This window comes from Carettochelys insculpta, chromosome 16 (assembly GCF_033958435.1).
Source record: "Carettochelys insculpta isolate YL-2023 chromosome 16, ASM3395843v1, whole genome shotgun sequence".
In the NCBI taxonomy this organism is placed as follows: Eukaryota; Metazoa; Chordata; order Testudines; family Carettochelyidae; genus Carettochelys; species Carettochelys insculpta.
In genome coordinates, this window is record NC_134152.1 from 33,461,559 (window position 1) to 33,485,068 (window position 23,510).

Below are 23,510 nucleotides of genomic sequence, written 5' to 3' on the forward strand. Positions count from 1 at the left end.
CACAGGTCAGCAAAATTTAATATCGATTAAAAATTCTGGAGATCTGATGACAGTGAATCTTGGACGAGTTATAGATATGAGCATGTGTTTTTAGCTGTAGCTACCACTAGCTTATTTTCTTACTGCCTAACTTGTCAAGGAAGTTCAAACAATTTCACACATGAAAGTAAGAGCTGAGAAGTATGTACCTGTGCAGGTGTGTTGTGCGCTAGTGAGAGTGGTGTTGGACTTAAATGCTGAAGAAAATGTGTGAAAATATTAACGTCAGTATTTCAAGAGGGTTTATTCCTCCTTAGGTTTTTGAATCTTAGCTGGGTGCTTTGGCTAGAAATATTGCATCCATTAAAAACATCTAAAATTGGGTATTAGAATGTATGCTGCCAGTACACAGCTTCCCTGCATAAGAAGGATATTCACAATGTTGCTGGTGGCAAAGTATCATATCTGAGAAGGTCCATCATGTGTTTTCTACAAGAGCAACTCTGGGGAAAGTGACATTTAGCAATAGAACAGGAGGCAGATGCTTTTTAGAAGCAAGTCTTTGTCATCATTATTTAGAAGAGCAAGCTAACACTTGGGGCCTGATTAATTCTTCTGGGGGTCTAGGGCTAGAAGATTTTATGAGGTCCCCTACACTCCAGGGTTGCTCAAAAATGAGGGGTTCAGTGTGCAAGAGGTGGCTGCCAGGGAGAGGGTGTGGGGTCTGCACAGGAGGTGGGATGTGGGAGAAGGCTGGGGGTGTGGGAAGTCTGGGCAGGAGATTAGAGACTCCTGAGTGAGGTGGGGTGCAGGGTCTGGGTAGATGAAGGGGTAGGGGGGTTGGGATGCTTATTGGGCACAGCTCCCAGGCCGTGTTCCCTGTAAGCTGAGTGCTTGGGCAGTCACCCAGGAGAGATTCTGGTGCTGGCCAGCGAATTAGGAAAGCGCCCACAGCTGGTACCATGTGTTTCTATTGTGGTGCAAATCCACACATGCCTTTGTGCACCTGACGTTTTTCTCCCATGGATGGGAAAAAAAATTAGAGAGAACACTGCTCCAGGGTAGGGATGGGGTGGGGGAAACAGTTAGTTCTCCACGGCTTTGTGCTTGCATGTACTGTCCTCTGCTGTTCCCATTGGCTGTGATTCCCAGCCAATGGGAGTGGCAGAGGTGGAGCCTGCAGGCAGTCACCACTAGCAGACACACACTTGGCTCCAGCCAATGGGAGGGAGGAGGAACAGCAGCACGCATGCAGAGCTTCTTTTCCTCCCATCCACACCCAGCCACTTAAAGCTGCAGCATGCAGGGGCTTTGGTGGCTGTAGCCTGGGGCCTCAGGCTGCAGCCCTAAAACCCCTTTCATGATCTAACACTTACTCAGAATGCTCAACCAAAATCCTCAGTGGATAAGAGAGCAGATAGGCTATTACTGCTGAATCACAGATTGAGAACTTCAGGAAGCATTCTCCTGGCAACCAAAAAACCAGTACACATCCATCAAAGAATTTGTGGGAATTAATGCCTTGTCTATGCTAAAAAATCTTTTCCCCCCCCCCTCTAAGTTCCAACAAGAAAAAGTTGATTAATCTATATAACAAACTTCTATGTTGCCAGTCATTGGGATCATGTTTTTTGCAAGTTTTATTAATTCAGGGCTTTTTCGTGTGTAGCATATACGTAACATTGAAAATATATTATTTCTAAATAAGCATGTTGCCTACAAGGTGGCCAAATCCAATCTTCTAGCAGGTCAGCCCTGGCAGAAGTGTCTTAAGGAATATGATTAAGATTGTTCATTCAACTGGTTTAACACAAGAGGAGGCCAGTCAAGTTCCGATCTTTGTTATTCCTCTAGATGTAATTTCTGGTCCTGTTATAAGAGCAGTAGCAGCTTCTTCAGAGAAAGTATGAAAAGAATCTTTTTGTATATGTTTTGGTATTTTTGTAGAGTGCTGAGGCTTGACATTGTTTCTGATTCCTAAGTCAGGAAGGAAAGTGCTTTGTTGCATAGTTTTTTGCGTGGTTTTTACTCTGTTATATTTTTAGTTCTTAGCTGTGAAGAGGGAAACATACTTCACTGATTTTTCTGAGTCTCACACATGTTCATTTACTTTTCGTCGGTCCTCTTTTTATTGGTCATCTTCCATTTATTTTCTGTTGGTCATCTGATGGACATCTTTTGAAAGTAAAAATAAAGTTTACCTGAAAATTTCTTTATTGGTGGGGTATCTCAAACTTCATAGCACCGCGTACTCCTCTGATAAAAATTACTGCATGACCCTGGCAAGGATGACAGAAGCCCAAGCCTTGCCACCTTGTGGACAACCATGCTTGAGGGCTTTAGCTCTGGGTTGAGGGCTGAAGCCAAACACCATCCATGTCAATGCCATTAAAATGCAGTTGCGAACTGCTGCGTTCTCCTGGCCCACAGTTTGAGAACTGCTGACTTAAAGGGACCCTGAGATAAAACTAGATATTTTAAAAAAATAAATGATTTTAGGTACTCCATTTACCTCTGGCAATTTTTGTGAGTTTTTTAAAATACTACATTTTTCTAGTTTATTTAAAATAACACCCTACTTTTCTCTCCAACTTTGCTCTTATAATGGCCCGTATAGTCAGAGATGGAAATTGTTGGACACTTACCAACAGTGAAATTGACAAACCAAAGTATTGTGAAATGCACAAGCAAAGCTGAAAAATAATGCAGTAAGTGACAAACCCCCCCCCCCCAAAATAGGATGTTTAAAAATTAATTCTTTTGAACTTGTAAATGTCAAAATCATCTCAAGAAGGGATATATGATAGATGCTTGTGGAAGGAAGCAGCTGGGAGCTGAAATGGAAAAGAAGTAAGGGATATTGGAAAAAGAGGAACTTAGAACAAACATAGGAAAGAAAAATAGCATGGTTGTTTTAAAAGGATTTTGCAGACATTTCATGGCCAAAGAGATGGAGGCCAATGAGGGGAAGGGGAGGAGAGACAAGGGGAAGAGCAAATTTTCAAGGCTAGTAGGCAAGATACATTCCATTAACATTTTTGTATCCCTGTTTGGCTCCCTGTTTGAAATAAACCAGCAAGTTTATTTTAAAATTCCTTGAGAGTAATTTAAGAAAATGAATTAATTTAGGTCTTGTTTCCAGTAGGAGAAATGAGGTATCAACCTCAAGAAAATCTTTGTGAAAAGAAGGCAGTTTCTAGTTACATGAGTTTGCGGTTCAAGATAAACCCTTAAGAAGTGGCTCTCAACACTTCCACACTACTGTACTACTGAAGGAGTCATGCAGGGGCTTGCCATTAATTCCCACAAATTCTTTGGATGTGTACTGTTTTTTTGGTTGCTATGAGAGTGCTTCCTGAAGTTCTTAATCTGTGATTCAGCAGTAATAGTCTTTCTGCTTTCTCATCCGTTGGGGACTCTTAGGTTGAGTATTCTGAGTAGGTGTTAGATCATGAAAGCGGTTGTAGGGGCTGCAGCCTGCATGAGTCTGATTTACCTTTGGTACCAGGTTACTCCTCACTTAAAACATACCTGCTTACAAAATCAGACAAATATAAGTGTTACAGCACATTATTACTGAAAAAATCAGACAAAAATAAGTGTTGCAGCACATTATTACTGAAAAATTGCTCGTTTTCTCCTTTTTGCCATTTATGCTTTAACTCAGCCTGCTGTGTAGAAGTCTAGGGTTTACCTTGAACTATCAACCTGTATGAGAACTACGCACTACTTTGTATAGCTAACAGGAGGTAAAATCTTAGTTAAGAACATACTTTTTTCATAGTGAAGGAAGAAAATTTGGGGTTCACTCCTGCAAAGATTTGAGCATATACTTAACTTTTTATGCAGTGCAAGCATTTTATTGGACTCGAATTAGGATATTTCTATACTTACAATGTGTTCAACGTGCTACAATCAGTCCTCTGGAGTTGAATATTTCTGCATCTGTGAAGATGTGGCAGAATCGATCTCTCTGGGCTTGGCCGTCGACCCTGGTACTCCATGTTATTGCGTGAAGTAAGAGGTTGGTCTGAGCCTGAAGAGTCCCAATCTACACCAGGGAACAAGTTGTTCCTGATATGTTAATTCTAGCTACACTAATGGCATAGCTAAAATTGCCTATCTGAGATCGACTTTGTTCCCTGTTATAGACCAGGCAGACTAATTGTTGTGCAAAACTGAGTACATGAATAAGGCCATCACCATATTACAGTGACACAGTTGTAATCCTGCAGCTATGATGCTGTTGAATGGTAGTGTGGAAGAATCATATGTTGATGATGTTTTTTTCTGTTGATGTAGGTAATCTTACTTCCTATGTGGCAGCAGGTATGTTATCAAGAGATCGTTCTGACATAGCCATGTCTATGGTTTAGGTTAGGTTGATTTACTTAGGGCCAGCTCTCAGTTTTATACGTAGTCATTTGAAATTTCAAGATAGGCTTTGTTTACGAAAAAATCAGATTAGTTCTATATTCATAATGTGGCTATAAACTATCAGAAATTTTAAATTTGATTCAGACTCCTTTTAGGCAGTGTTCTAGCAAGGGACCGAGCAAGGAAGAAAAACTATTTGGCTTCAATATGCTTGGATTTATCTACAGTTAAAAATAACAATTTATGGTGAAAGCCCTATCTGTAGCTGAAAAGATACATAATTTCCAGTGGCTAAAATTTTGAGCTAATTATATGTTGTGAGCACACTAATACTTAAGATAAATGTATCAGGGCTTGTCTACACTAGCTCCCTCCTTTGAAGGGAGTGTGGTAAGTAGGGTGTTGGGAGTTTATTAATGAAGTGCTGAGATGCATATTTTGAGGAGTAAACGGACATCGACGTACTGGTGGGTGAGCCGCGGCTGGACGCGAGCCAGCTCTTTGAAGTTGCCGTGGGGGGTGTGTGTGTGTGCAATTTGCTTAATGAAGTGCTGCATATGCACGGCAGCACTTCATTAATAAACTCCCAACACTGTACTTACCATGCTTCCTTCGAAGTAGGGAGCTAGTGTAGACAAGCCCTCAGAGGGGTAGCCATGTAACTGACAAAGTGGGTCTTTGCCAATGAAAGTTTATGGTCCAAAAAATCTGTTAGTCTGTAAGATAAATGTGTTTTACATTTTAATGCACATTTTCTTTTTGATAGGAAGTTTATTTTTGATTTGCAGGCATCTTAACTTCTGAAATTACAGGCACACTTCAGTAACTAGTTATATTCTGATGGAAATGTACTCTTGCAGGGTAGCCCCAGCATACCTTCGTTTTCTCTCCATGTGTTCTTTTGAAAGTCGCCCTCCACCTTTATTTTAGTCTTAAGTAACACCCAAGTAAGCACAGTAATGTGCATTTATTTCAAATTTTTACACTTCTTTCTAATTTTGGGGTACACTATGTAATGTTGATTTATTTTCCTTACCTTTTACTAAATATATGGAGGGAAACTGAATTGTTTTTGTTCAGGTAGATAACCTCCAGGAGAAAAAAACCTCAATTTGATGGGACTTTGTGTGAATATATTCTATTGTACTATTGCATTAATCAGCATTTAGAATGTTTGGCTCACTACATAATGATTTGACCTCTATTATTCCACAATTATTCCACATTCTGTTGTTCATTACCTATCTAGTAGTCTCTGTATTACTAGTGAGAAATAAAATGAAACATGAAAAGAAGCTTGTGTGTAGTCAGTGATACTTGGCCTAGCCATAGGCAAAGAAATGTGTTACTTTTAAAGTGACTCCACCAAAGCTTGTAATTCTAAAATTAGGCCTACTATGTAGCTGTGACTTGGCTCATTTGTCGTGATCTGCTCTTCTCTTCCAGAAGTTGTTCATTCTGGAAAAAAGTTGCTTTTCTTGTCAGTAATCCCAGTTGTGTGACAGGCTGCAGAACAAAATATACAAATCACTGGCACATTTCAGTGTGCAAGTCCTGAATCAAAATGGTTAGGTGATTCATTTTATCTTCAGTCACAAAGCGAAACTTGCCATTAGATTTATCACTTTCAGTAAACTGTGCAAGTATGTAGAGATTCTGTACATAGAGAACTCAGATCCTCTAACAAATACCTTTAAAATTCCCTAACAGGTGCTTTTAAAATTTCAGGTAATGAAAGTGGGTTTGATAAAATATCTGATTTGTTTTTATCAGTGTATGGAGGTCCACTGTGTACTAAATCACTGCCCACACTAAAAATTATTTTAACCCTGAGAGTTTCAGGCGTTGCTAAAAATCAGTATAGAATCCAACAGTCCTGTAAATCATGAGTATGCATATGCATCCTTATGTATTAATTCTTTAAAGAAACCTTTTGGTCACCTGTCCATGAATCCTGGCTTTGTTCTCTCACTTATGAAAGGGGACTAGACAGCTTTCAAAATGTAACTTTTGAGCCTTCCCTGGCCAAAAAATGAAAAGCTTAAAGAAGACCTATGCTTTTATTTCAGAGAAGCAGGGCTGTTTTTTCTCTTGAATTGAACCCCTGGTCAATTCCTGTCCCTAATGAACTTTTTTAAATAATGTGTGAGTGTGCGAAGGGTATGAGATTGGCAGTAATTTCACTGTCTTCATTATGTTGCTTTATTCTCATGAATCAGTGAAAGCAACTAATCCTGCACTAAAATGTTTTTTCGCTTTTGTCAAATGGCAATTTTAAATTTATTTCAAAGACACTTCTCACGTTCTCCAAATGTTAAGGTAAAGTGCAATATTAATTTCACAGGAGATGGGGAAGCAGATGAGTTTGTGTACCTTTTTAGGCTTTGCCTACATAAGAGGGTTTTTCTGACAAAACCAGGCTTTTTCTGGAAAAACCCACAGCGCATCTACATGTAAAATGCGCTTTGTCGACAGACCTGTCAACAAAACCCGGCACATCCACTGGCAATTTTGTGCCTCTCTGCGTTCAGGTATAATGCCTTTTGTTGACAGTTTTCTGTCGAAAAAGATGCTCTGGGGGCCCTTTGTCAACAGACAGGGCTTCTGGTTCACTGGGCAGTCCTGTTTGCTGAGCTTCCAGTTGGCCATTCTATCGCGAGAGTGGCCAGGAAGTGTGGCTGCTCTCTGTCGACAGAGCGGATTACTCTTCTATCTACTGTTGTGTGTGGAAGTGATCTTTCAACAGAAGTTTTGCTGGAAGATCTCTTCCAACAATAAAATCTGTTGACGGTTTGCTGTAGCATAGACATAGTAATGTTTGCTTTATGCCCAAGAACTTGATTTATTGCTAGTGCCAAAATAGCTATAAAAATTAAATTAAACTTTAAAATAAAATTTGGCAAAACAATATTAACAAAAGATTGTCCTTCCTCCAGACCTTGCTTTGCCATTTTTAATAGGATAAAATGAAGTCCTTCAAAATACTATACTTTGTTTTTTAATAGCAAAAAATTAGAATAAAATAGAATAGGGAGGTAAAATGTTTTTAAACTTAACCTTTGGGTCAAAAAAGGTACCATGTTAATGACTGACCATAACCTTTTTTGCTGATTCATATCAAAGTAAGCTATTTAATTAGCAACTGAAATTGCATAATTATTCCATGATATTAATAGGTTAAGTATCTGAATGCTAGAGTTTGCACTATGTAGCAATCTTATAACTGCAATAAAAGTACAAATTATCAAATTTTAAATTTTGTTGAAAATTTACGAATACTTGTTCCTGTTGTACCTAATTCAGTGTGTTCACTGAATATAGCAAATAATTTCATATTTTTCGGTGTTTGTCCCTCTTCAGATTCCTTTATTGTATTCTGTCTACTGTAGGTTTATCACTTGTGCCTATACCAACAGAAATTGACACATGCTGCATCACATCCTTCAAACTGGAGGTTTTGGCTATAATCAAATAGTTCCTATCATTTTCCAAGATGTATACACGTAGTGGAAACTCACCCATTTCTTGTGCTTGACTTTATTGGTAACTAAAAAAAAATAAATAAAACATAAGCCTCAGCTTAAACTTTTTACAGGAACTTGGGATTCCTTGCAGGCTACCTCTGCACTGAGTGCATCTTCAAATCCCACATGTATCTTGGGCCTTGTCTTCACTAGAAAAATAAAAATAAATGGGTTCCCACCCCCCAGTGTAGACATGGCCATCATGTTAGGATTAATTCAGTCTACCTGCTAGTATGATTAACCATCGTATACACTTCACTTTTGTGCAGGAATTAGACCGCTTGGTGACTGGAGAAGTCTTTGCTCTTGACCTCTTTCAGGGCATAGGATTGATCATTTGGTTTTATTCTCTGTTAAATAGGTGCTTCAGTCTTGGGCATGTGCAAGATGCATGTGATGAAAGTCAAACAATAGTTAAGGGTCTTCTCAGTGGACTCCTTTTTAAAGCTTAATGGAACAATTCTCTCTTTTTTTTTTAAAATGACTACATCTTCAATGGTCTTCAGTTTAATTGTGCTGTGGTTGCTATTGCTTAGTTCAGTTGAGGTTACATCTTGAACAAATTTTACTGTTAGGACTAGGTTAAAAGTACTGTTCCCTTTTGTACTCAAAAACTCGGTGTTCCAAGAAAACATTGTTTGAAATTACTTTTTACACCCTGTCCATTTGTGACACTACCAGGTGATAAGTAGGAACACGTGGAACCTCTGTACTCTGTTACTCTGATCCAGCATGATTTTAGTTAGCTGGATGTCCACTTATGTGTGTGTTCAAGTTTCCCTCAGCCTAATAAAGTTTGATTGAGAGTCAAGACTGGTGGCTGTAGTGTTCTGTGATGTTGTTTAGCTGTCACTTACTCTATCTAAGAGCCCAGTAGGTAGTGGAAGTGTTAGTAATGCTGCTGGACAATACTGACCCTCTGTGGTTCAACAATTTCTGATTGAGCACTAGTCAGGTCCCAAGGGTGCCACACTAGAAAGGTTCAACTATAGTTGAAGTTGCTTGTTGTTACTCTTTTATTATCTCTGATGTTTTTCATGACATTGGGCAGCCAATGGCTTCACTCCTAATTAGATGGAGAGTTACATAATCCTTCTAGAATACTTCCATGCCTCTGATTTAGTATTAGTACCCATACAGACTCTGTTGTACTCATCTCTCTGCTCAGAATTTCCTCATAGTATTTATGAAATTTTTTAGTATGGTATCATTCCCTTTACTAATCTCCTCTGTACTTCCTGTGCAGTGTATATCCAGGTTTTTCAGTGTCTCATTTGTTTCATGTTTAGTATTACAATTCTGAATCTTCTTGTTATCCATAAGAATATCCAGGCCCTCTCTAAATGCTGCTAAGTACTTGCCTTTGCTGATATGTTGTGGCAAACCTTTTAGATGGGGACCTGTTTAGATGGGGACTCCTTTGATTATACTCTGGAGTTGCAAAGCTAAGGATTCTCTCCTAAGGCTGTGTCTTCTCTTCCAGGAAGATCGATGCTGCTGCAGTTGGTCGTCTTTGATTTAGAGCACTTGGTAGGGATGTGCTAAATTGGACTCACGGAGCACCACGTTGGTGGTGATACTCCTGCTCCTCATTAGGAGTAAGGGAAGTTGAAAGCAGCAAATGCTCCCATTGACCTCCCTCTGTGGAGATGGCACAGAAGCCCCAATTAAGTGCATCAACTCCAGCTGCATAATTAATGTAGCTGGAGTTGCGTATTTTAGTTTGGGCTACCCTTTTTGCGTAGGCCTGCCCTAAGAGCAGTGTAATCGCTCTTTCCTCTCCAGAGGTCACTGTTGAGCTCTCTTCCTTTTGGTGTTTGTCTCAGAATAGATCAAAATTCTTTTCCTATGAGTTGGATTTAAACAAATGCAAAGGAAAACACTGTTGCTGCATATTACTTGAAGTCTGATTTTTAACAAGGTGGGCAAGGTAGTATCTTTATTGGACTGACTCCTGCAGGGGAGAGACAAACTTTCAGACTTGCACAGAACTTTTCTTGAGGTCTGGTCTTACAGCCAACTTAATTTTCTTCAGTGCATAAGATAAAAACTGCTATAACTTACTTAAAGAATGACTTAAGACAGATTGAAAGATTCCAAGATTAATCTTGTAATTGACGTTATTTGCTGAGAATTTTATTCTTCGGGGGAAAAACATATTCTTTTGTACTGTCCTTTCACTGTTCTAAAGTTGTGTGTTTATTACTTAGAAAAGTTGTCCTCCTAAACAGAAAATTCTGCTTCCGTTCAAAATGGCATGGTAGTAATTTGAAGAATGATGGTAATGTTAATTAAGCCATCAGTGTGCTAATTCTCACCCACGCCTTTTGTTGCTGACATTGCAGTTTCTTGTATGAGTCTGGGGAAAATAGTGCAGTTTCTTGTTCGAGTCTGGGGAAACATTACTAGAGAACATTTTTAAAAATACACTCCTTGTTCTGCCAGTGTGATGATTTTTTCCTTCCGGAATCAGGAAGTATTTAAGTATTTAAACAGCTGGTTTTATTTGTAATTAACATTGCAATGATTTTGTTTCTGAACTTGAAAAAAAAATCAAAGGATATAATATTAGAGCAATTGGCATAGTAAACATACAGTATGACTATCTGCTCACTCAAGCAATGAATTGTAAAGCTTAAGTGTGCCTCTGCCAATTTGAAATATAATCATCTTCGAAAAGCTTTCACTTGATTTCTCCTGACAATATTTTGGATGTATAATTGTCTTCATATAATTTAAAACAAATCCTTCCTCTGTGCTATGTGAAATATGTTCCCAAGCAGCAGAAATGGTAATTCTGATAGACACATAGTGATGTCAGATATACAAAGTAAACGTGTATGTGTGTGTGCGCACGCGCACGCGCGTGCGTGTGTGTGTGTGGTTTTTTTAACTCTGATCTGTTACTCTGCAGGTCACTTTGAACACATTATACTAGTGCCCTTCTTCACTGGTTACCAGTTGAGTATTGAACCTAGTTCAAAGTATGTGCTCTGACATTCAAAGCTCCCTAGATAGATTAGAAAATGCATGCTTAGTTTATAGAAAATGCACACCTTCCATGGCCATGAGTTCCCCTAACAGCTATGTTACACTAAAACACTGACCCTGTTAACCAATAGGGGAAAGGCTCATGAGTTCAGAATGCAGCATTGTAGAAGGAGCTGGATCGGATGCTGTAATTTGCTCCCGTGTGGTGGACCTGACTCTAGAAGTAGATCCAATCAGTAATTAGTATAGACTTTAGAACTTCCAAAACTAAATTCACAACTAATATCTTTGGCTTAAATTTCCCTCATTGTCAGTGTGCATGCTTGTGATGAAACGGATCAGAGCTGAGTAATTCTGCTCTTTCTATTCTAATACTACTTTAACTTTTTATATTCATGTTGCTTATTTAAATGGTGTGAGTTTCCAGCAGTTATTCTTGTCTTAGCCTTGAGATAAGAAACTAAAGATTTTTTTACATAAATGCATTTAAGGACCTTGAAAGCACCTTCAGTGGACCACAAAACTTTGGTAACTTGTTTGACATTTTTATTCACAAATGAAAAACTAAAGCTAACTTTTTTCATGTTCTTTTTAGGTTATGGTTTTTCCTTTTCTTGCACCTTTTCCTGGAAGAGAGGAAATTATTTTAGCAGTTTCAAATTGATCATTAATACGGAGTCTTCACAGTCAAGAAACTTGCATTGGGGGAGAGAGAATAATCTCAAAGTTGTTTTTTTTTTTTTTTTTTAAAGTTTGTCTTATTAAAAGGCGAAAAAAATGACAACTTCGTCTATTAGACGGCAAATGAAAAACATTGTGAACAATTATTCAGAGGCTGAAATAAAAGTTCGGGAAGCAACTTCCAATGACCCCTGGGGACCTTCTAGTTCCTTAATGACTGAAATAGCAGATCTGACTTACAATGTGGTAGCCTTTTCTGAAATTATGAGCATGATCTGGAAACGGCTGAATGACCACGGCAAAAACTGGCGGCATGTGTATAAGGCCCTTACTCTGTTAGATTACCTGATCAAAACTGGCTCTGAGAGGGTGGCACAGCAATGTAAAGAGAATATTTTTGCTATTCAAACACTGAAGGACTTCCAGTATATTGATCGAGATGGCAAAGACCAGGGCATCAATGTAAGAGAGAAGTCTAAGCAGCTGGTCTCTCTTCTGAAGGATGATGAGCGACTCAAGACAGAGAGGGCCCAAGCCCTGAAGACCAAAGAGCGTATGGCTCAGGTGGCCACTGGAGTTGGTAGTAACCAGATCACATTTGGGCGAGGTTCCAGTCAGCCTAATCTATCTACTAGCTATTCAGAGCAAGAATATGGCAAATCTGGAGGCTCTCCTGCATCTTACCATGGATGTAAGTACAAATAATCAAATGCATGTAAAAATGAGTGGTTTTGTTCTGTAAATCTCTGTCTGTTCCAAAGCGTTCAGATTCTGATTTGCAATTGGATGAAAGACTAAGTGGAGCTTTCCTAGAGTATTAGTGTACAGATCAGAAAAGGTTTTTGCAGTGACTGAAACTCTGGAGGTCTTATGGGAAGTACTAATGCCTTTAATAACTTTCTAGACTTAATTGCTAGTCGGTGAGGGGATGAATATGTTGATTTCTAAAATCGTTTTATAAAGGTGGTGAAATCCAGTAATTTCTACGAATGGGTTCCAGTATTTAATATGACATGTCTGATTTGGGTAGAGCATTAAAGTCCATTCTTTCAGTTAATGTTCTGCATATGTATACAATTTTGAAAGGCATGTGTGATGAAAAGTTGTCATGTTTTGTTTTAGACTTTATCCTGTTATGCTTCTTTCTAGAATTCTACTTTAATAAAATAAGCAGAGGGAATTCCTTTGCATCTAGCAATTTAACCAGACTTACTTTTTATTTTTTGCTATTTTGTTTTAGTATGATCATGGCACCTTTTAGTTTACTTCATTGCTCAACAGCTCTTTTAAACAAATAGTTGTAACAGTTCAGTGTGTAATTCTCAACCATACATGTTTATAGTATCAGTTTTTGCTAAACAAATATCACTGTTAGATACTGTTTCATTCTAGAAATTAATGAGAATACGATGCCAAAGGATTTTTTTTTTTGTAACCATTGCTTGGGCCCAGCCATGTTGTGAAGAAGTCTTGTTTAGCACCTCTTAACATAAATGATCTGCTGAAGGCTGCTTTGGCAGACATCGCAGTGATTCTGGTATAATGCTAAAGACTACCTAATTTTTTTAAATGAATACTTGCTGTATCTGGACTGCTGTAACAAAGTCATTGGTGAATTGAAGAAGTGTCAGTTATAACAAACTTACATTTATTGAGTCCTTCATCCTAGATTATTACTATCTTTCAAGTTAGGGTGAATCTATACTTACTGGATGATCAACTGCACTGTGGTTGATCTTCCAGACTTCAATTTTGCTGCATGTGTTAAGATGCAGTACAGTCAATTTCTCTGGGCTCAGCTGTTGACCCCTGTACTCTGTGCTGTTGCGTGACGTAAGGGACCTTTGTGCAGGCCCAAAGAGCCCAGCACTACACTAGGGTAAGAAAGTCAGTTCTGATATGTCGATTCTAGCTATCTGTTTCAAATGGATTTTTTTTCCTGCCTGCTTTGTGCTCAAGATGAATACAGGGACATCCAATTTAATTGGATGGTGTTTTCTCACCCTGTAGCATGCAAGGCTTGTCTCCAGGAAAATGCATGTAATTCACAGTTTATCTAAACGTTTGTTAAATATTACTAAATTTTATGCAACTCATTTTAATTATTTTGATTAAATAGTGCAATATTATAAAAATTTGTAGTGTTAGTTTTTAATTGTTTGTTCTATAGTAGTATCTAGGAGGTCCCAAAACTATATAACACCTTTCCGTATATCTATCCATTGGATATTTTAATTCTCCATACTAAAAGCTGCTTCCTTGCCTTCCTACCTCACTGCAAATATTGTACTTTTGTTTGCTACATTTAATGCAAGGTCATACCAATATAGCCAGATAATCTATAGATGGATTTTTACATGGTTGCAAATTCTGTTAAAGGCCACCGTAGCCACTTAGGTGTAGGTAGACAAATAGCCACATCATTTCATATATTTTACTCGTATTTTGTTTTATTGCTATTGGAAAATTTTGTACCTTTTTGATTTTTGTATTTGCTCTTCTATCTAGTGGTGTTAGCGCAAATTTGACACATTAACACATGGTTTGAACCGGGATGGGAATTTTTTAGGTCGTTATAGGGACTCTTTTGCATACTTGGCTTAATTTAATTCTTGACTCCCCCCGCTCCTCTTCTGCCCCTCTACTCTCTGATTTGCTCACCTTGATAATAATTTTCTGATTTGTCAACCTTGATTACTATTTTTGGTTCTCTGTGCCTTAAATATTGAGTCTGTTCTGGTATGGCTATGATCTGGAGAAGTGGGTCTGTTCCACAAAAGTTCATCACTTAATAAATTATTTTGTTAGTCTTTAGAGTGCTGCTTGACTGCTTTTTTGTTTTGATAGTATATAGACTAGCATGGCTTTCTCTCAGTTACTATTTCCAAAGAAAATGAATAGTATGATGAGAATTTGAGTAGCTTCCATAATATGAAAGATATGACTTCACCTTTTTGAGAATATTTTTAAAGGTTTTATTTCCTGACTCTCTGCAGATATATTCAGTTGATCTGTAACAATCCACTATTTTTCAAATAAAATCCTTTCCTCAAAGCTTTACTTTAGATGTCCTCAGGGACTGTTGTACTATTATGTTGTAAAGCTGAAGGAATCCTTGGGATGTATTATAGTAGCAATATCCACGTGTTGATATTTGCCACAGCAGCTAGTGTGAACATTTTTGCTGTTTTATTTCCTAGTGAAGGCACCTGCAAATTAAGTCCAGCAATATAATGTAAATTTAAAAAAAAAATTACATTGACTGATCCTGTCTTCATACCAAAACCGTTTTTCAGCCTTCTAGTTTAAAATCAGCTGCGATTGATAATTTTCAGGTTTTTGGGAAGCTGCTTGAAAAGGAACATTTTATATGATGGCAATATATGGAAGTAGTGTTTTTAGGTCATTGTGGTAAACTTGAAAACCTTAAGTATTTTTATATCTTCTGTATATTTTAGAGTGTCTGTCTGCAGTGCTATGTTTGGTCAAGAACTGCTCTTAAACCGTAAGTGCAACAAGCAGCAGTGTGTCACAGTGGGCAGAAATTCTGCTTTGTGAAACACTTGTGCTTGCACAACAGGATTCTTACATGTTTTAATGTCCTGGCCCAGCCTATGCAAATAGAGCTGACTTAATGGACAGCATGATGTGCCGATGGTGACCGAGTTCTTGCCAAAAGGCGAGAAGTGGGTCTCCTAAATGAGAAGTTACAGTTCTGTTTTACAGTCCAATTTTTAATGATGAGATAATGACAAGAAAGATGACCTAGAAAAGTGCATTTCTAAAGTTTTCAAAATTTGGAATGGTCTCTTGTTTTCAGGGTGTTTCAAAGTAATCTTTGATATATTTTTAAGATTGAAATCTGTTTAGTTTTAACATTGCATATTAGTTCTGAAATTGCTTGATGTTTAATTTTTGCTCCTCTAGTTCAGCTCTTTCTCTGACTCTGTATAGAGAGAATGTCAGTGGAATTAGTTAATTTGACTTCTTACTGAAGGAAATTCAGAATGCTTGTTTGTAAGTTTTATTTTTCCCCTGTGTCCTATGCTAAAGCGTCACCAAGCCAAATTCATCCCCAAGTTCTCTGTCAGTCAGCATGTATACAGCCATAAGAAAGATGGACCAGCATGCATAAGGAAAACTTTAAGTAGTCCAGTGGTGTATGAAGAGTTCATTTAGTTCATTTATTTTCTTCATTGCCATGCCATAGAACTGTAGGGCTAGAAGGGACCTAGAGAGGTCATCTTGTTCACTTCCCTGTGCTCATGACAGCAATAAGTATTATCTAGACCAGCCTGACGAGTTTGTTTAATCTGCTCTTAAAAATCTGCAATGATGGAGATTTCACAACCTACATGGCCAGTTTATTCCAGCACTTATCTTGCTTTGATGGTCAGGAAGTTTTTCTTGCTGATCAACCTAAATCACCCTTAGTACAATTTAAGCCCATTGCTTCTTTTCCTGTCCTTGGATGTTAAGGAGAGAATTTCTCTCTCTCCTGTTCATAGCAACCTTTTATGCTCTTGAAAATTATGTCCCTTCTCAGTCATCTCTTCTCCAGGTTGCTTGTATTTGCTTTTAGTGTAATACTGTGGTTAAAAAAAATTCATGTTTAGCTTAGGATCCACTATGACCCCAGATTCTTTCTCATCGTATTCCTTCCTAGGCAGCCATTTCGCATTCCGTATGTGTGCAACTACTTGTTTTTTCCTAAGTGAAATATTTTGCATTTGTCCTTATTGCATTTCATCCTGTTTACTTCAGACCATTTCTCCAGTTTGTCCAGATCATTTTGAATTTTAAACCTCTCCTCCTACCGTAGGAGTATCTGCAAACTTGTAAAGTGTACTATTTAAGCCTTTATTTAAATCATTGATGAAAATACAGTTTGAACCTTTCTAGTTTGACACCCTTGCGACCTGATTGGTGTAGAATGAGTAAATTTGCTAGGTGATAGGAGGTCTATATTGTCTAGCAGCATTACCAACACTTGCACTGCTTACTGGGCTCTAATTAACAGCACAGAACACTGAGAACCAGGACTGGTAGCTGTAAACTAGGTGTATGGGAACCACGTGAAACTTGGCCACACCTGTAAGTGGTCAGCCAGTTAAATAAAGTCATGTTGGATTGCAGATATTGCCAGATGAGAGTGTCGGACTAGAGGTTCAACCTGTATTAAATAGAGACAGACCCAGACCTGATCCCTGTGGATCTCACTCATGTGATGTAGTCTTTGAAAAAAATAAAAAGTGCCCAACAGACAACTTGATTTAATTAACCCTTATGTATTACTTAATTTACCACAATAACTAAAAACAAAGATAAACATTGTTGCTATAATGAAACTTTTCAGTAACAACAAATGGTTATAAATACCCTCTCTCAGGATATGGAAGAGGATTAAAAAGCTGATATAAAATTGTTACTTAATTAAAACAAATTGTATGGAGCTGTTAAATATTATATGACTTTTGAAAGGCACTTTACCAGCTTCTCAGGATGGACTGCATGCTATTATGAAAAACAGAGACATGATGCCTTGATCCATGTACTGTTGATCTGCGTGGATGTATTTTTACAAAGCAAGATGGGATGTTATGTGGGTGAGAGTAACTGAAAAAAGGTTCAGAGACATGAGCATTGAGCTGTTTTGTGAATGACCAAACATTAAATTGAATACTGAATTAGAGAAGTTTCAAGGTTTCCATAAAATGTTTTCTCCTATCAATCAATAAGTTGGAATAGACATTCCAAAGTTGATTATGAAGGCACTCTGCAGTAAATGTGACTTCTTCACACGTTTGCTTTATTATGTACCATAATTCCCCTCCTGTCATCAAAATACGCTTTATACCACTCGACACATGGATTAAAGATTAACACATAGAATGTACTATCAGTATGCTACTTTTCAGTTGGAGAGATTAGATATTGGTTCTCTGGAATGATCACTTTATTTGCTTCACTGTATTTCTGATTAGACTAGCATATAGTATTTGCATATGGTAAGTGATTGGTGTCAGTTTGCGTTATGATGCTCAGGTAGACATTATAAAATTTTAGTTTTGCATTAGTCCACTTTTCTTTTCTTTATGTGATAGTTGCTATGAGCCAGTCAGGCTAGCCCTTGAAGTGAGTTCCTGTGGGAACTGCGGTTGGGGCCAGACTCTTCCCCACAGCAGATCAGATGGTTTGGTATACAGAGGCTACGTCTACACTTGCCCCCTTTTTTTGAAGGGGACATGGTAATCAGGCTGCTGGGAGATTGACTAATGAAGTTCTGTAATGCATATGCATCACTGCATTAGGCTGATTCTCCACCGAGGCAACTTGGAAGTATCAAACTTTGAAGTGCTGGCATGCCGTATGGCCTTGGGCACTTCAAAGTGTCTTTTCTCCCCAAAAAATAAAGGCACTTTGAAGTAGCATGGGCACTTCAAAGTGCCTGAGGCTGCATGGCATGCTGGCACTTCGAAGTTTGCCGTGAGGGACAGTTAACCTAAAGAAGTGCTGCATGTGCATTGCAGCACTTCATTAGTAATCTCCCTGCAGCCTGATTACTATGCCCCCTTCGTAGAAGGCGGGGCAAGTGTAGATGTAGCCCGAGACTTTCCAAAAACTGTGTTCTGAGCGTTTGGGTAAAGATGCTAGAAGCTATGCTGTGGCTGATTTCTTTTTTTCTTTTTCTTTTTTTTTTTAAATATACAGATTTCACTGATGTAAATGATACTGTTGTCTATTTTCTGTAATATAGTAGCTGAAACCTTTGAGGTTCTCCAGCTGGCTTTTATGTAGGTATAGCCACAATATAGTAAATTAACAGTAAATACGTATGAAAGATGCCATAGCTGGTAATAAAGACAGATGATAGAACAGAATCCTGCTTTAGTGATTTAACTGAAGTTGGGATTTTTTTCTTTATGCTGTAGATAGACTTGGTGAGAAAACAGGATAATGGTATTTATCAACCTCACAGCAAATATCCCACACAGTTGTTTCCATGTGGCCTAGAGATGCCTAAATCTGAAAAATGCTCAAAGCAGTAACAAAGCAGAGCTTAACAGGTCAGAATTGATCTATTCAGTTCTATCTTACATAAACATCTGAGTTAATGGTCATGTGTTGTGGTATAAGAGATTCTTTGTGTGGCAGAGATACTGTTACTAAGGCAATAACCTTTATACTGGATCCTTACATCTAAGACACATTATCCGGTAGCTGACCAGTATAACAGGACTGTTCTGATAATGGAGGAATTTAAAAGGATAGTTCCAGATTTAAAAAAAAAAAAAAAAAAAAAAGTCGGTACTAACACTGGTACACTTTATTTTGATTCTTTCATGAAAAATTATTGATGGTCACATCAACGTGAATGTAGTTTTAGAAGAACTTCACATGGTTTAATGAAAGATTTAACATCTTTCATCTGTGCATGATATGAAGCACAGCTGAGTGTTTCAATTAGACAAAATAACTTAGAATGGACATTCCAAAATGCAATTTTAATTTAAAATTAATAAAAACAAATATGCTGAGTTACTGAAAATTCTAAAAGATGCTTAGGGTCTCTTTATGTGGCTTAATCTCATTAAGAACTGTGTTCAGTGCCTGGCATGGCTGAATGTTTGTCAGTCTTGGGAACAGTGGGGTAACGTATGAGGCAAGGTTAACATGCTTTAGTACACTTTTCTGAGAGAAAAGCAGTCAAGTAACACTTTAAAGACTAACAAAATAATTTATTAGGTGCGCTTTTGTGGGACAGACCCACTTCTTCAGACCATAGCCATACCAGAACAGACTCAATATTTAAGGCACAGAGAACCAAAAACAGTAATCAAGGAGGACAAATCAGAAAAAAATGATCAAGGTGAGCAAATCGGAGAGTAGAGGGGTAGAAGTGGGGGGGTGTCAAGAATTAGGTAAAGCGAATTAGGCAAACGAGCCTCTATAGTGACTCAAAATTCCCATCCTGGTTCAAACCACATGTTAATGTGCCGAATTTGAATATAAAAGACAGCTTGGCTGTTTCCCTTTCAATAGTGGTGCGAACATTTTTCTTCAGTAACGCTCAAACTCTTGAGTCATTAACAGAATGGCCCACTCCATTAAAATGTTGACTAACCGGTTTGTGGATCTGGAGTGTTTTTATGTCTGTTTTGTGCCCATTAGCTCTTTGTCTAACGGAGTTAGAAATCTGTCCTGGGCATTGTTGGCACATGATGGCATATATGGTGTTAGTGGAAGAACATGAGAATGTGCCCATGATTCTGTGAATAACCTGGTTAGGTCCAGTGATGGTATTTCCAGAACAGATATGTGGACAAAGCTGGCAGCGGGCTTTGTTGCAAGGAAAGGTTCCAGGACTGGTATTCCTGGGGTATAGACTGTGGCTGTTGGTGAGGATCCTCATAAGGTTGGGACGTTGTAGGAGAGAACAGGCATGTCACCTAGGGCCTTCTGGAGTGTGGCGCCCTGATCAAGGATAGGTTGTAGGTCTTTAATAATTGGTTGCAGTGGTTTGAGTTGGGGGTTGTAGATGATGACCAGTGGTGGTCTGTTCTTGGCTTTTTTGGGCCTATCTTGGAGTAGCTGGCCTCTGGATATTCATCTGGCTCTGTCAATTTGGTTTTTTTATTTCTCCTGGTGGGTAATTGAAGTTTATGAATATTTGGTAAAGATCTTGTCGTTTTTAGTCTCTGTCAGTAGGATCAGAGCAAATGTGATTGTACCTAAGGGCTTGACTGTAAACAATGGATCTAGTTATGTGTGCAGGATGGAAGCTAGAAGGGTGTAAGTAAGTATAGCGATCAGTGGGTTTCTGGTATAGTGTGGTACCGATCAGGCCATCCTTTATGTGTACTGTAGTGTCCAGGAAATGTATGGTTTTAGAAGGGACAGAATTCTTTTTGCAACAGAATTCTTTGCAGTGTTGTAGCCATCTGAAAATGATCAGTAATTCTAGAAGAAAAAATCCTGTGGTACATTACTAATTGATGCATGTTAAATTAAATTAAAAACTGGAAGAAATTTACTATACGTCCTGTTTATTTGCTTAACTTTCCACTTCCAGTAAACCCTTGATATAATGGACTAATATGGGGAGAGGTGTCTGTTTAAAACCAAAAGTCTGTTATATCAAAGGGTTTGCTCACTGACCTTCTCCCAGCTCCAGCAGAACGCGGTGGCTTCTCTAGCTTCGAGCCACCCATATTCTGCCCTGAGCATGGCAGCTCCTCTGGCTCTGAGCTGCCACGGTCTCTCCTACCCCCCATGGCTGTACTCTACATTCTTTGGGAGGGGAGGCTAGCAGGCATCCTGTTGTTGATGTCCAGTAAAACAGGGTGCCCTGTATCAAGGGTTTGCTGTAGAGTTGGGTTTCCAGATAAGTGATTTCTGTCAAGTTTTAGCATTTGTTTGGGAAGGGGTGTTTGTACCATTAGTCTGCAGCCCTTATCTTAATCTGGCCCTACCCTGGCGAGTGAGGGAGCTAGCTGGGCCAGCACTGTAGGGGTGCAGAGGAAAGGGTGATCCACAGGTGGAAACTAGGAAACAAACAGGCACTGTTATTTATCCATTGTAAATCCACTGACTCCTTTGACATTTAAATAAGGGGAAGGGCCTAGTAAGTTACATTCTCTTCTTATGCTGCTGCAAAAATTTCAAGTGGCTTACATTGTTTCAGAACCCAGCCCTAGGTCTCCTCTGTACTCTGAGTCTCCTGTCCAGACTCCTGCCCCCAAACCCATAACTTCTGCCCTCCTGCACACACACCCAGCCCTGATTTCCAGCAGCTCACTCACATACCCCAGCCCTGCCTCACATACTTGCAGTCCCCTGCTCTGGCTCCTGCACCTCTCTCTCTCTCTTTCTCAGTAGCAGCCCACATTCTGGAGAACAGCAAGATGAGTACAAGGCAGGCCCTTCTGTAGAGCAATAACCACTTAATTGTAGGTATATATTTTTAAATTATTACCTATTTTTGTTACGGTATTGCAGTGTATGGTTTAAATGGGTCAACTTAATGTTATAAACAACAAGAAGTCGTGTGGCACCTTATAGACAAACAGATGTTTTGGAGCATAGGCTTTCGTGGGCAAAGTGGGTCTTTGTAATACTGTTAGTCTATAAGGTGCCACAGGACTGCTTGTTGTTTCTGAAGATACAGACTAACAAGGCTACCTCTCTAATACTTAATGTTATACTAAATGTTGGCACTTCATAGTTCTGATGGATTCCCATTGAACTTGCTTAACTCCAAGCAATTTTACCAGGTGTCCTGTTTTTCTCATAGGGAAATATAGTCACACTATGTAAATTTAGAGTGGAGAGCTCGTTTTTTTTTTTTAGTGATTGGCATGCTAAGATTTGTGTAGGACTGGATATTGTTATTTGTGAGATTCTTTTGGCCTTGTTTTTGGAAACAGAGTGCTTTAGAAGCAGACATAACTTAGACATATGGAGAAGAGGGCTGAGAATGTAGCAAAATTTGCAGAGCTTACAGTGTTAAATAATGTAGCTATCATTGGTGTTCAAAGTCATGGGCCTGGCTGACTGGTTTGAAAGTCAAAGGACCAGTGAAGTATAAGAATATGTAGTTCAGGTCTTACATTCATTCCTCCATCATTCCTTTAAATTTGGAAAGCAGGGGAGATGGTATCATGGTGAGTCTTATGAGAAGGGCAAAAAAGAGTTCGGGTGACTTCCAGCCAAAATAAGCATGGGGGGAAAGACACAATTTATACCACTGTTAGAAAATGTTATTGGCTAGAATCAGGTCGAGGGATAGTACGCATACAAAATATGACCAAAAAGTGTGTTTAAAATGACCATTTAGCAATTTAATATTAAACACCAACCTGTGCTATTTAGAAGATATATTGTTTTACCAACGCATCACAGTTGCTGTTTTTCAGTGGAAGTATAAATTATGATCTTGCATAATCCATTATCACTGTATTTTTTTAAAAAAGTAAAAATTCTTTTTCATTGACAGCTAGGTTAGCCAAGCAGTAGGAAAAGCAGATGTTTCAATCTACACAATAATCCATGACAGAATGCAAAACTAGTTAATATTTCAGAGAACACAGGAGTTCCAAACTTGATTGGAGTGTCTGGTTGCAACTATAATCCAAATATTATAATTGTAAAAAGGCAGCTTTGACACACACACAAGTGGGTTTTTTTTTTTTTAACCGTTTAGTCTTTGCTGTAATAATGATACCACAACATACTTGACTTAAACCCTTGTACTCCCAACAGAGCATAGGTCATCTGCAAGTATCCTCCACTTCACTCTGTTTTGGGACAGAACTTGTAGCTGCCTCCAGAAGTATCTCAATAGTTGCTGTCCTTCAATCTCAGTAGATCTTCTCCACATTGTTGGAGGTCTTCCTCTTTCTGCATTTTCTTTGTGGGTTCCATTTGAGAGCTTGACGGACTATGCTGGATGATGGTTTTCTGAGAGTGTGGCCTAGTCATCCCCACTTTCTTCTCTTGATTTGAGCATCAAGTGGTTCTTGTCCTGCTCTGTTCCAAAACTCATTTGTGACACCACAACAATATATTTGCCGCTAATTCTCAGCCGATAAATTCTTGACCTTTTTAGATGAAGACTTCTGTAGTGGTTATAATACAGATACCTATCCCTGCTGTTTTCTTTCAAGCTGTTTGTGGAATATTACATCCTACTTTTAAGATATTTCTTAATATTAAACATTACTTAGTTTTTTAAGAATGATCTGTTTGAAATGTTTTTGCAGAGCATATTAGTATTTTACAAACTGTGTGCAAATAGATCACTTGAGTTTAGACCAAGAGTGCACATTACCTTATTGAAAGCTCAGGGGGAGTAGTCTTTTTACCTTCATACTGTCTGACTTTAGCAAAGTCTCTTACTGTACTGTAACATTTCTACATATTACAGATATTTAAAACCTCTCTTGAATGATTAACCAC

General features: G+C 38.5%; 1 protein-coding gene across 8 annotated transcripts in view; it reads left to right on the plus strand.

Moving 5' to 3' along the window:
- Positions 1-23,510, plus strand: part of EPN2 (epsin 2) — a 64,292-nt gene that overhangs the window by 21,651 nt on the left and 19,131 nt on the right. For 3 of the 8 annotated variants that reach the window (XR_012647718.1, XM_075010660.1, XM_075010665.1), the window contains exon 2: positions 11,467-12,243. The exons of 1 other annotated variant lie outside the window; for it this stretch is intronic. Coding sequence is in view for 6 of the 7 variants with exons in the window: in XM_075010660.1 (XP_074866761.1) it covers positions 11,649-12,243 (595 nt within the window). In the remaining variant the exon portion in view is untranslated. Of the gene's footprint in view, positions 1-10,794; positions 10,865-11,466; positions 12,244-23,510 lie in introns of all 8 variants that reach the window. 4 more of the 8 variants (XM_075010661.1, XM_075010662.1, XM_075010663.1 and 1 more) reach the window with 4 other exon arrangements.